The 13552-nt window shown below is 46.0% G+C and overlaps 1 protein-coding gene across 1 annotated transcript in view; it reads right to left on the reverse strand.

Annotated features, from left to right (window-relative positions):
* Positions 1 to 13552, reverse strand: part of cyp27a1.1 (cytochrome P450, family 27, subfamily A, polypeptide 1.1) — a gene marked incomplete at its 5' end in the record, with an annotated part of 18317 nt that continues 4765 nt past the window's right edge. Inside the window, 5 exons of the mRNA XM_080534887.1 lie at positions 1 to 1015; positions 5452 to 5652; positions 9451 to 9532; positions 10023 to 10189; positions 11415 to 11578. Of these exons, the coding sequence (XP_080391013.1) occupies positions 884 to 1015; positions 5452 to 5652; positions 9451 to 9532; positions 10023 to 10189; positions 11415 to 11578 (746 nt within the window). The 3' untranslated portion in view covers positions 1 to 883. The remainder of the gene's footprint in view (positions 1016 to 5451; positions 5653 to 9450; positions 9533 to 10022; positions 10190 to 11414; positions 11579 to 13552) is intronic.

A 13552-nucleotide genomic window follows, 5' to 3' on the forward strand; every position in this document is an offset into this window, starting at 1 on the left:
ATAATTTAAACAGTTTAATGAGAGTTTTATGAGAGAGCTTTTATCACTGTTGATCATTTACAAAGTCTAAATATTGCATCTTTTGGTTTCCATAGACCGTGTTAAAATGTGCATTTCAGTTCTGAATACAACCAGTGTGAGTTAGAGGTCTGTGCATGAACACAAGTTACAGGAGGAGTAGCATTCAGAGGAATTGGAATAATAATAATAATAATAATAAGTATGGGCAGGAACAATAGTTGCTGAAGCAAGCCCACAAACGATACAAGCTAGGATTCATAGACATTAAACCGTAGGACAGCAGAAGACAGATACATGGATATACTCAATTTCATCTCTAACTGGTTTCTGATTCTGAAGAAAAGCAGGGTGTTACAATGGACCTATCGCTAAGCCACGCCCCAAAATAGAAATTGTCCAATCATATCACAGCAAAAGTCACAACAGGCAGAAAACTCGGACAAACAACTCACTAATATCTGATGGTGAAAAGCTTCTAGACTAAATATTCTTGTCATCTTTAAAAAAAAACATGTCTATTACTTGCTGTGGTAAATCAGAAATCAGAAATTTGCCAACTCCCGCCATTGTAAGTCATTGAATGTCATTCAGTCACGGTCGGTCAGTCAGTCAACTGTCAGTGAAGCGTTGTTTGTTTGTCCGAGTTTTCAAAGGGGGCATGGCTTAGCCTTAGGAGGGGGCGTGGCTTAGCGATAGGTCCATTGACCCGGTACATTTGTCCCGGTGTACTACTGTATACAACTGTAACAACCACAACGTCAGGTTTGACTGTGTGTCACACATAGCAGATTCAGTCCAGCAACTTCCTGATTTCGATTTTTTAATGTCAACTTAGTTTAGCTTGGAGACCCACTGCATCATATCAAGGGCCACTTTTGTCTCTCCTCTCCAGGAAGTGTAGATTCACCGGTCTGTCTGCAACTAAAACGGTGCGATTCAGGGCCTTCAGCTCTCCCATGCTGGGGTCCGGTCTTATCTCAAACAGCTTGATTATCTGGGGGTGAGAGGAGAAAAAAGAGAAAGTAAAGAGTCACTGTCCTGGCCCCCCACTGGTGGAACGAGCTTCCCACTGCTGTCAGGACTGCAGAGTCTCTACCTATCTGCTGTCAGGACTGCAGAGTCTCTACCTATCTGCTGTCAGGACTGCAGAGTCTCTACCGGTCTGCTGTCAGGACTGCAGAGTCTCTACCTATCTGCTGTCAGGACTGCAGAGTCTCTACCTATCTGCTGTCAGGACTGCAGAGTCTCTACCTATCTGCTGTCAGGACTGCAGAGTCTCTACCTATCTGCTGTCAGGACTGCAGAGTCTCTACCTATCTGCTGTCAGGACTGCAGTCTCTACCTATCTGCTGTCAGGACTGCAGAGTCTCTACCTATCTGCTGTCAGGACTGCAGAGTCTCTACCGGTCTGCTGTCAGGACTGCAGAGTCTCTACCTGTCTGCTGTCAGGACTGCAGAGTCTCTACCTATCTGCTGTCAGGACTGCAGAGTCTCTACCTATCTGCTGTCAGGACTGCAGAGTCTCTACCTATCTGCTGTCAGGACTGCAGAGTCTCTACCTATCTGCTGTCAGGACTGCAGAGTCTCTACCTATCTGCTGTCAGGACTGCAGAGTCTCTACCTATCTGCTGTCAGGACTGCAGAGTCTCTACCTATCTGCTGTCAGGACTGCAGAGTCTCTACCTATCTGCTGTCAGGACTGCAGAGTCTCTACCTATCTGCTGTCAGGACTGCAGAGTCTCTACCTATCTGCTGTCAGGACTGCAGAGTCTCTACCTATCTGCTGTCAGGACTGCAGAGTCACTACCAATCTGCTGTCAGGACTGCAGAGTCTCTACCTATCTGCTGTCAGGACTGCAGAGTTACTACCTATCTGCTGTCAGGACTGCAGAGTCTCTACCTATCTGCTGTCAGGACTGCAGAGTCTCTACCTATCTGCTGTCAGGACTGCAGAGTCTCTACCTATCTGCTGTCAGGACTGCAGAGTCTCTACCTATCTGCTGTCAGGACTGCAGAGTCTCTACCGGTCTGCTGTCAGGACTGCAGAGTCACTACCTATCTGCTGTCAGGACTGCAGAGTCACTACCTATCTGCTGTCAGGACTGCAGAGTCACTACCTATCTGCTGCAGGGTTTCCGTTAACCGGTAATTACCGGTCTTTGTCCGGTAACATTTGTTGAAGTCCGACAAACTGAAAACTCGTCGGACAAAATGTCCGGTGAAAATAATCACCACCATTCTCAGCTGAGCACCAAACACACACACACCCACGCACACACACTGCCCGAGAGAGAAGGACCCGCCCCCTCCAGCCAGCCTATAGGCTAACCAAAGGGGGCGGGTCCTTCTCTCTCGGGCAGTGCCGCGCGTGCACGAGTGTGTGTGTCCGGTGCCCAGCTGAAAATGGTGGCCCGAAGCGGAAAGCCTTATCTTTATCGCACAATAACAAGGATAACAAACGAAACGGACAACATTTACACTAAGACAGTGTGCGAATTAAATCACGGTGTGCGGGGGAGCCCAGGGATTCAAGCAACAAAAAGAAAATCTCCTGACGGAAAAAAAAGTTCTGGCCAAATCGGGGCCGGTGGCTTTCCGCGCGCGTGCGATGTTCCGTTCTACGTTCTAATGCTTTGACTTTTCTTTCGAAAAATGTGAATACATTTCCGCGTTGTCGAAAATCAATGACACATCGCTAGTCAACTAACACGGTTTGTTTTATGAGCCTGCTAACAATGTAAAGTAGTGTTGTAAGATGGAGACAAACTTCAGCTATATGATCTAACAGCCGGTCTTCAGGACGACATACAGACCCGTATGAGCTTACAGGGCTATCCCCTAAGTATGATTTGACAGGCAGCTAAACGAAAATGCCTTCCCAACCAGCGAGACCTGGGGGGTGTTCCATCAACGTCGCCAAAGGAAAACCTAGGCCCACTTCGCCAAGTCCCGCGAGACTCTTAAAAAGATCCAGGCATATCTTGATAGATCTCGCGAGACTTGTCAAAACAAGCCCAGACTTTCCTCCAGCGACGTCGATGGAACACCCCCCTGGTTATAGAAATGACGTTGTTTTATTGATAAAATTTTTAAAAAAGGGTAAAACTGGAAAGAGAAAATTGAAAACTCACATTAATCCCAAACAATTTAACAAACTTCAGTTAACGTAATGTGGAGTCCGTTCATTGATCGATGCTGTCTGTTCAGTTCCCAGTGAGGCGCCCGTTCAGCGCTGGACATAATGGCATAGCGCGCATGCGAATCATGTTATATTATTATATAGCTCGCATCTAATCGTATCGGATGAGAAATAGACATTAAATGGCATATATAGGTCGCTACACAACAGTAATCACCGCGACAAACAGCTATATTAGATTTGGAGAAAAAAAAATATGATTTTGAAAAAAAATTTTTTTATTATATTTTAATATGATGACCGGAATAATTCACGTTTGTCCGGTAAATCGAAATCTTCCCGGACACGATGTCCGGCGGCAAATTTTTCTAACGGAAACCCTGATCTGCTGTCAGGACTGCAGAGTCTCTACCTATCTGCTGTCAGGACTGCAGAGTCACTACCTATCTGCTGTCAGGACTGCAGAGTCTCTACCTATCTGCTGTCAGGACTGCAGAGTCACTACCTATCTTCCACCATAGACTGAAGAGTTTCTCTACTGTAAATAACATGTATATTTAAAACAAAAAAAACAAAAAACCTTCTTCGAGCATTATGACTGCATAGATTACAGCATAGATAACTTTTTCTCACAATGACTGATGGATGGATGATTCATCCGAGATACTTACTTAGACAAATGTATTTGTTGTAAGTCGCTTTAGATAAAAAGTATACGTAAATGTAGAAAGGGGCCGTGGATGAGGACGAAACATGCTTGTAGTGAAAGAAAACCTTATAGGACAATATTTTGCAGAGTTTCAATGTTTCTAATTTGAAACCTTATTGCGATGCCAGTCTGTGATTACCATGGTTACCACACCTCTTCTCTTACCTGTGACAGAGACAGGTACATCTCTTCTCTTACCCGTGACAGAGACAGGTACATCTCTTCTCTTACCCGTGACAGAGACAGGTACATCTCTTCTCTTACCTGTGACAGAGACAGGTACATCTCTTCTCTTACCTGTGACAGAGACAGGTACATCTCTTCTCTTACCCGTGACAGAGACAGGTACATCTCTTCTCTTACCTGTGACAGAGCCAGGTACATCTCTTCTCTTACCTGTGACAGAGACAGGTACATCTCTTCTCTTACCTGTGACAGACAGGTACATCTCTTCTCTTACCCGTGACAGAGACAGGTACATCTCTTCTCTTACCTGTGACAGAGACAGGTACATCTCTTCTCTTACCTGTGACAGAGACAGGTACACCTCTTCTCTTACCTGTGACAGAGCCAGGTACATCTCTTCTCTTACCCGTGACAGAGACAGGTACATCTCTTCTCTTACCTGTGACAGAGACAGGTACATCTCTTCTCTTACCCGTGACAGAGACAGGTACATCTCTTCTCTCACCTGTGACAGAGACAGGTACATCTCTTCTCTTACCTGTGACAGAGACAGGTACATCTCTTCTCTTACCCGTGACAGAGACAGGTACATCTCTTCTCTTACCTGTGACAGAGACAGGTACATCTCTTCTCTTACCTGTGACAGAGACAGGTACATCTCTTCTCTTACCTGTGACAGAGACAGGTACATCTCTTCTCTTACCCGTGACAGAGACAGGTACATCTCTTCTCTTACCTGTGACAGAGCCAGGTACATCTCTTCTCTTACCTGTGACAGAGCCAGGTACATCTCTTCTCTTACCCGTGACAGAGACAGGTACATCTCTTCTCTTACCTGTGACAGAGACAGGTACATCTCTTCTCTTACCTGTGACAGAGACAGGTACATCTCTTCTCTTACCCGTGACAGAGACAGGTACATCTCTTCTCTTACCCGTGAGAGAGCCAGGTACATCTCTTCTCTTACCTGTGACAGAGACAGGTACATCTCTTCTCTTACCTGTGACAGAGACAGGTACATCTCTTCTCTTACCCGTGACAGAGACAGGTACATCTCTTCTCTTACCTGTGACAGAGACAGGTACATCTCTTCTCTTACCTGTGACAGAGACAGGTACATCTCTTCTCTTACCCGTGACAGAGACAGGTACATCTCTTCTCTTACCTGTGACAGAGACAGGTACATCTCTTCTCTTACCTGTGACAGAGACAGGTACATCTCTTCTCTTACCTGTGACAGAGACAGGTACATCTCTTCTCTTACCTGTGACAGAGACAGGTACATCTCTTCTCTTACCTGTGACAGAGACAGGTACATCTCTTCTCTTACCCGTGACAGAGACAGGTACATCTCTTCTCTTACCCGTGACAGAGCCAGGTACATCTCTTCTCTTACCCGTGAGAGAGCCAGGTACATCTCTAGCTCAGCGATTCGTCGGCCCACGCACCCCCGGACCCCGAACCCAAACGGGATGGAGGCGAAGGGGTTGGGTCGGATCCGCCCGTCCCTCAACCATCGATCTGGTTTGAACTTCCTCGGCTCTGGGAACGTCTTCTCATCCTGGCTGATGGAGTAGTGGCAGAGAGTAAAAGAGGTCTGGAGAGACCAGACATGAATGAATGAATGAATGAATGGTCTTTATTGTCATTGATATAGTACAGGTACCATACAACGAAATTTGGGAGGGGGGGCTCCCCTGGTGCTAGGAAAAAAAATACTAAAAACAAGAAGGGAAAAAGCTGGTTTACATAAATAAAGGCTAAATACACTATCCACTATACTATACTATACAAATAAAACACTGTGCTGTACTCTATGCTATGCTATAAATATCCTAACATTTCCTATCTCTGAACCTTATGTACCCGAGGGTTGTCATATTGCACATAGTATTATTGCACATTCATTTAAAGTGTCGCAGTTTGCAGGTTTGAAATGTTCACAGTTGTGTTTCAGTATTGCACTCGATTTCAATCTAGTAGCTGCCATCAAATTGTCTAGATTGTCCAGGGCCTAGAACCTAGGTCTTTGCTGTGTTCAGGGCCTGAATGGCCCTAGGATAGAAGCTGAGCTTCAGTCTATTTGTCCTTGCGGACATGGTCCTGAACCGCCTGCCCGAGGGCAGCCGAACAAAGTGTTCGTTCCCAGGGTGGGATGGGTCTCTGGAGATCTTGGAGGCCTTCCTGAGGCAGCGTGTGTTGTACAGCTCTTCCAGAGAGGGGAGGGGGGCGCCGATGATCTTCTGGGCCGATCTCACGACTCTCTGTAGCGCTTTCCTCTCTGCGGCTGTGCAGCTGGAGAACCACACGCAGATGCAGTAGGTGAGGATGCTCTCCACTGTGCAGCGGTAGAAGGTCACAAGCAGCTCCTGTTTGAGGTGGTATTTCCTGAGGACTCTCAGGAAGTAGAGCCGCTGTTGTGCCTTCTTGATGATGGCTGCTGTGTTGTTCTTCCAGGACAGGTCATCCTGTATGTGCACCCCCAGGAATCGGAGGGTTGAGACTCTCTCCACGCTCCCTCCATCGACGAGCAGGGGCTGGACCTCAGATTTTTTCCACCTGAAGTCCACAATGATTTCCTGGGTCTTTGACTGGTTCAGCAGCAGGTTGTTAACCTTGCACAGCTTGCCCAGCTGCTCCACCTCATCCCTGTACGCCGCCTCGTCCCCCCCCGAGATGCAGCCCACCACGGTGGTGTCGTCTGCAAACTTTATGATGGAGTTGCTGGGGTGGACGGGGGTGAAGTCGTAGGTGTAGAGGTTGTAGAGGATGGGGCTTAGCACGCAGCCCTGGGGGGACCCAGTGCTGAGTCTGAGGGCTGTGGAGGTGTGGGAGCCCACCCGCACCCTCTGGGGGCGGTCAGACAGGAAGTCCTTGATCCATGCACAGATGGAGTGTGATAGTCCCAGGTCTAGTAGTTTGGTCACTAGCCTGTCTGGAAGGATGGTGTTGAAGGCAGAGCTGAAGTCCACAAAGAGCAGTCTCGCGTAGCTGTTCCCCCTCTCCAGGTGGGATAGAGTGGAGTGGAGAGTCGTCGCGATGGCGTCCTCTGTGGACCTGTGGGCTCTGTAGGCGAACTGGTATGGATCCAGGTTGGGTGGGAGGCGTGTGAGTATGTGGGCCCGGACCAGTTTCTCGAAGCACTTCATGATGATTGGTGTGAGTGCCACCGGGCGGTAGTCGTTTAGGCAGCTCACCGTGCTTTTCTTCGGGACTGGGATGATTGTTGAGGTTTTCAGGCAGGGTGGGATGGTGGCCTGGGACAGGGACTGGTTGAAGATGTTGGTGAAAACCCCGGCCAGCTGGTCGGCGCAGTCCCTCAGCACCCGTCCCAGGACGCCATCCGGCCCTGAGGCTTTTCTGGGGTCCACCGCCTTCAGCACGCGTCTCACTTCATGCTCTGTGAGGGTGAGGCTGCTGAGAGCTGGAGAGAGTGGTGTTTGTGTTGTGGTTACCTCCGTTCGCCCCTCGTCGAACCGGGCGTAGAAGGAGTTCAGCTTTTCCGCCAGCAGGGGGTCGTCCTCCGCGGCTGTGTGCCTGTTGGCTCTGAAGTTTGTCATGTGCTGAACCCCCTGCCACACCCGCCTGGAGTCGTTGCTCAGGAAGCATTCCTCAATCTTCTCTCTGTGGTCTGCCTTGGCCTCCCGGATGCCACGGTTTACGTTAGCCCTGGTGGTGCTGTACAGCAGTGTGTCCTTCGCTGAGTAGGCGTTGTCCCTCTCCTTGAGCAGTTTTCGGACCTTCTCAGTCATCCATGGCTTCGTGTTGGGGTAGACCCGGACACGTTTGTCCACGGTGGCTGAGTTGGTGCAGTTCACTATGTGGTTCAGAACCGACGACATGAACTGTTCCAGGTCCTCATGCTCATATTCCTGCCATGAGGTGTCATTCAGGCAGATCTGCAGTGGAGCGGACCATGCTGGCCAGGTTCTGACAGTCTTAGTGGTGATGGGAGCACTTTTCCTCATGGTAGTGTAGGCTGGGATCAGGAGGATTGACACATGGTCAGACATGCCTAGATGAGCTAGCGGTCTAGCCTTGTAAGCAAGCTTGATGTTGGTGTATACCTTGTCCAGTGTTTTTTCTCCTCTTGTTGCACATTTAACATGCTGATAGAGCTTGGGTAGTACTACCTTCAGGTCAGCATGATTGAAATCCCCCGCGATGATGTGCACTGCTTGAGGATCCGCGCTCTGTCCACCACTGATGACGTCATATAGCCGCGCCAATGCTAAGCTAGCATCTGCGCTTGGTGCTATGTAAACAGCTGTTATGTACACCGCGTTGAATTCCCTCGGGAGGTATGTGGGTCGGCATTTAACAGTCAAGTATTCCAGGTCTGGGGAGCAGTGGCTACTTACAGTTTTTGTGTTTAAGCACCAGCTGTCCTTCGTAGATATGATCAGGCCGCCCCCGCGCGTCTTCTCACTAAGCAAAGTCCGGTCGGCTCGGTGTAAAGTGCGGCCTTCTAGCGCGACCGCAGAGTCGATAATGGAATCGTTGAGCCAGGTTTCTGTGAGAATAATCACACAGCTATCCCCCACGGTGTTGTTGGAAGCAACCTGCAGTCTCAGTTCGTCCATCTTGTTAGCTAGGGATCTTACGTTAGAGAGGAATATACTCGGCAAAGCTGGTTTATCCGGGCTTCTCCTTAGCCTAGCTAGCAGGCCTCCCCTGCGGCCTCGGCGTTGTTTACGATCTCGACGCCGTCGCTTGCGTCTCAGGGACGGGACTGTGTACCATTGTTCTCCCGGTAAGCGTGCGATGTCGTGTGGAATGCTTTGTTGTTTCAAGAATTCCGCTGTTACTGTCCTCTCGTTTTGCGCACCAACTTCTAGTAAGTCTAGTCTGCTGTAGGTACTATATACACAACAGTTCCCTATAAGTACTAAAATAAAAATGTACATACAAATGTACTTAAAAACGCTAAAAAGCACCAGCGTCGGGAGCACTCCGAGCCTCGCGTGCGAACGTGCCGCCATCTTGCGGTGCATGAGACAGTAACAAGGACTTCAGCTGGTTCAGCAGCAACAAGAAGAGTTGGAGTTCAATGTTAGGCCATTTCGTGAGCTTAGAATGATAAGGTTCTGTCTCCGTTTAGGGCAGTTCAGAGATATTGAGTGTCAACGTTTTTACATTCCATTATGTTCTGTGAGATGGAACCTTTGTGTTTTATGAATTACTAACTCAAAAATGTATATTAAAAATAACACCACACAGGCATTAATAAACACCTAATGGATCAGATTATGTAAAAAACTCAATTTTGACAAAAATGGAGATAGAACCATATAATTCTAACGTCACGATTTCTGAATTTGATTTGTTTTTAATTTGTTTAAAAACTACTAATAATGACAATATGGAGTGTTGTTGGTGGTCCCATGTCAGTCACCTTCTTGGGGAAGAAATGTCCTCCGATTATGACATCATTCTCTACCATGACACGTGCATTCCCTGGTACCACAGGGTACATTCTGGTGAACAGGAAATACATAATTAATGTCATATAATAATTACACATAATAAACAACATAATTACAATAATTAATTAATGTAATGTCATACAGAGAAACTCTCAAGAGCTCTCTCTTTCCAAAGAAACACTTCGTCATAGAATTTAAAATCTATGTGTTACGGTACATGTGGGAAAACTAGGGTTAGGGTTAGGTGCTACGTCGACTTGGTACATGCTGGCATGTCTAACCCTAATCCTAATCCTAACCCTAATCCTAACCCTAATCCTAACCCTAACCCTAACCCTACCCCTAACCCTAACCGTAGCACCCTAGCACCTAACCCTAACCCGAGTTTTCCCACATGTACCGTATTCCCACATGAACCGTAACATTATGCACTTTGAACAAACAGGTTATTGGACCACTTGGACTCGTGTTTTTATTTACGTACGAAGAACCAGCGACAGGCATGGAGGAGACGACGTCACCTTCACTTCCAAGTCCTCACCTCAGTGACTCTTTGATGACAGCCTTGAGATACTGCATACGTGTGACGTCCTGGGCAGAGGGGACTGTGTCCCCCGGTATGCAGCTGGACACTTCCTGATACAGTTTGTCCTGCACATCAGGGTATCTGGACAACAGGTAAAGGGCCCACATCAGGGTGTTGGATGTCTTCAGAACAAGTGACGACAAAACAGTGACAGTGAATGAGACGTCCTGTACTACAATAATACTAATAATCATTTTTAAACTAAGGCATTTAAAGGCAATATTAAAAAGATGGGTTTTTAGTCTTGACTTGAACATATGTGCTGAGGTTGCATCCCTAATGTAAACTGGCAGTGTATTCCACAATCTGGGCGCATGAAATGAGAATGCAGCCTCACCAAATCGTTTCTTTTGTACATGTGGTACACAGAGAAAACCAGCGTCAGAAGACCTGAGAGCTCTATTGGGCTGATATGCTAGCAAAAGACCTGAGAGCTCTATTGGGCTGATATGCTAGCAGAAGACCTGAGAGCTCTATTGGGCTGATATGCTAGCAGAAGACCTGAGAGCTCTATTGGGCTGATATGCTAGCAAAAGGTCTTTCAAATATTCTGGTGCTCTGCCAGTGAGAGCTTTATAAACAAGCAGAAGGATCTTGAAATCTATTCTGAACTTAACAGGAAGCCAGTGTCGAGTCTCTAAAATAGGAGTTATATGAGCTCTTCTGCTGGTTTTGGTTAAAACTCTCGCTGCTGCATGTTGGACTAATTGCAGCTGGCCAATAGCTTTCTTCGGAAGACCAGAAAGGAGACTGTTACAATAGTCCAAACGGGTAATAACAAAAGCAAAGCTTTTATGGAAAGCTCTTGTGTGTGAAAGGGGTTCCAGCCAGTCCAGGCTCTTGTGTGTGAAAGGGGTTCTAGCCAGCCCAAGCTCTTGTGTGTGAAAGGGGTTCTAGCCAGTCCAAGCTCTTGTGTGTGAAAGGGGTTCTAGCCAGTCCAAGCTCTTATGTGTGAAAGGGGTTCTAGCCAGTCCAAGCTCTTGTGTGTGAAAGGGGTTCCAGCCAGTCCAAGCTCTTATGTGTGAAAGGGGTTCTAGCCAGTCCAAGCTCTTGTGTGTGAAAGGGGTTCTAGCCAGTCCAAGCTCTTGTGTGTGAAAGGGGTTCCAGCCAGTCCAAGCTCTTATGTGTGAAAGGGGTTCTAGCCAGTCCAAGCTCTTGTGTGTGAAAGGGGTTCTAGCCAGTCCAAGCTCTTATGTGTGAAAGGGGTTCTAGCCAGTCCAAGCTCTTGTGTGTGAAAGGGGTTCCAGCCAGTCCAAGCTCTTATGTGTGAAAGGGGTTCTAGCCAGTCCAAGCTCGTGTGTGAAAGGGGTTCTAGCCAATCAGAGCTCTCCTCCCAGGGCGACTGACCGTGTCCACTCCAGCCAGCAGCAGCTCAGCCACGCTGCCGTCTACCTCCTTCCTGCTCATGTTGGTGCTGGACAGCAGGTAGGTCAGGTACTCTCCCTCCACCTCCTGCTCCGTGTCCACGCGCCGCTGGATGGTCTCCAGCTTCATGTCGATCAACCTGCCGGCTGTGAAATGGTAAATGGACTGCACTTATATAACTGTGAAATGGTAAATGGACTGCACTTATATAACTGTGAAATGGTAAATGGACTGCACTTATATAACTGTGAAATGGTAAATGGACTGCACTTATATAACTGTGAAATGGTAAATGGACTGCACTTATATAACTGTGAAATGGTAAATGGACTGCACTTATATAACTGTGAAATGGTAAATGGACTGCACTTATATAGCGCCTTTTTTGCTGCTCCAAAGCTGCTCCATAGCGCTGTACAACGGCCTCTCATTCACCCATTCATGAATGAATGAATGAATGAATGGTCTTTATTGTCATTAATACAGTACAGGTACCATACAACAACATTTAGGAGGGGGGGGGGGCTCCCCTGGTGCTTGGAAAAAAGACTAAAAACAAGAGGGCCAAGGGTAAAATAAAAAAGGGAAAAGAGCTGGTTTACATAAATAAAGGCTATGTACACTATCTACTATACTATACTACTATACTACTATTCACACACTCATTCACACACCAATGGTGGCAAGCTACCATGCAATTTTGGGGTTCAATGTCTTGCCCAAGGACACTTCGACATGTGGCCAGCCGGGGCTCGAACCGCTGATCTGCCGATCTGCCCAACCTTGTGATCATTAGACGCGACTCTACATCCTGCGCCACAGCCCCCTTAAAAGTCATCAAGCATTCAGAGGGGTTAGGGAGCCTTGACTGGGCTTACCTTAGTTATATATAACAGCTATTAGTGTTTTAAACACTAGTATTACCTTAGTGTTATAAACACTAGTACTACCTTAGTGTTATAAACACTAGTACTACCTTAGTGTTATAAACACTAGTACTACCTTTGTATTATAAACACTAGTACTACCTTAGTGTTATAAACACTAGTACTACCTTTGTATTATAAACACTAGTACTACCTTAGTGTTATAAACACTAGTACTACCTTAGTGTTATAAACACTAGTATTACCTTAGTGTTATAAACACTAGTACTACCTTAGTGTTATAAACACTAGTACTACCTTAGTATTATAAACACTAGTATTACCTTAGTATTATAAACACTAGTACTACCTTAGTGTTATAAACACTAGTATTACATTAGTATTATAAACACTAGTACTACCTTAGTATTATAAACACTAGTACTACCTTAGTGTTATAAACACTAGTATTACATTAGTATTATAAACACTAGTACTACCTTAGTGTTATAAACACTAGTATTACATTAGTATTATAAACACTAGTACTACCTTCGTGTTATAAACACTAGTATTACATTAGTATTATAAACACTAGTATTACCTTAGTGTTATAAACACTAGTACTACCTTAGTGTTATAAACACTAGTACTACCTTTGTATTATAAACACTAGTATTACCTTAGTATTATAAACACTAGTACTACCTTAGTATTATAAACACTAGTACTACCTTAGTGTTATAAACACTAGTATTACCTTCGTGTTATAAGCACTAGTACTACCTTCGTGTTATAAACACTAGTACTAGTAGTTTCTACAGTAGCCTGTTGTTTTGTAGTTAACAGTTAACAAATTTGTAGTGTTCACTTTATTTATTTGGAATATTTTGCACTCATATTGATTGTTCATTGCTATTTATTTGTCAAAATATTTTAGTTTTTATTGGTGTTCATTTGTCATTGTCTTTAGTGATAGACCTTGTTATGTGCAAGTTTGTTGCTTTTATAGTTGAAAATATAGGCTTTTAAAAAACTCCAACCCCCCGACAAAATGTGTTTGTGTGTGTGTGTGTGGGGGGGGGGGTTCACATTAAAGATCTTGCTTAGGGCCACAAAAGTCCTGGAGCAACACATTTAATTATTCAACTTTGAGAGGCCGTAACTTTTGAACAGTTTGAACAGTTTGAGTAGTAGTAGTCGATGAAGTTAAACCTCCTCCAGCTATCCCAGTGCGTACATTGGGTGGACTCT

Source organism: Nansenia antarctica (assembly GCF_963989245.1).
Source record: "Nansenia antarctica genome assembly, chromosome: 6".
Classification (NCBI taxonomy): Eukaryota; Metazoa; Chordata; class Actinopteri; order Argentiniformes; family Microstomatidae; genus Nansenia; species Nansenia antarctica.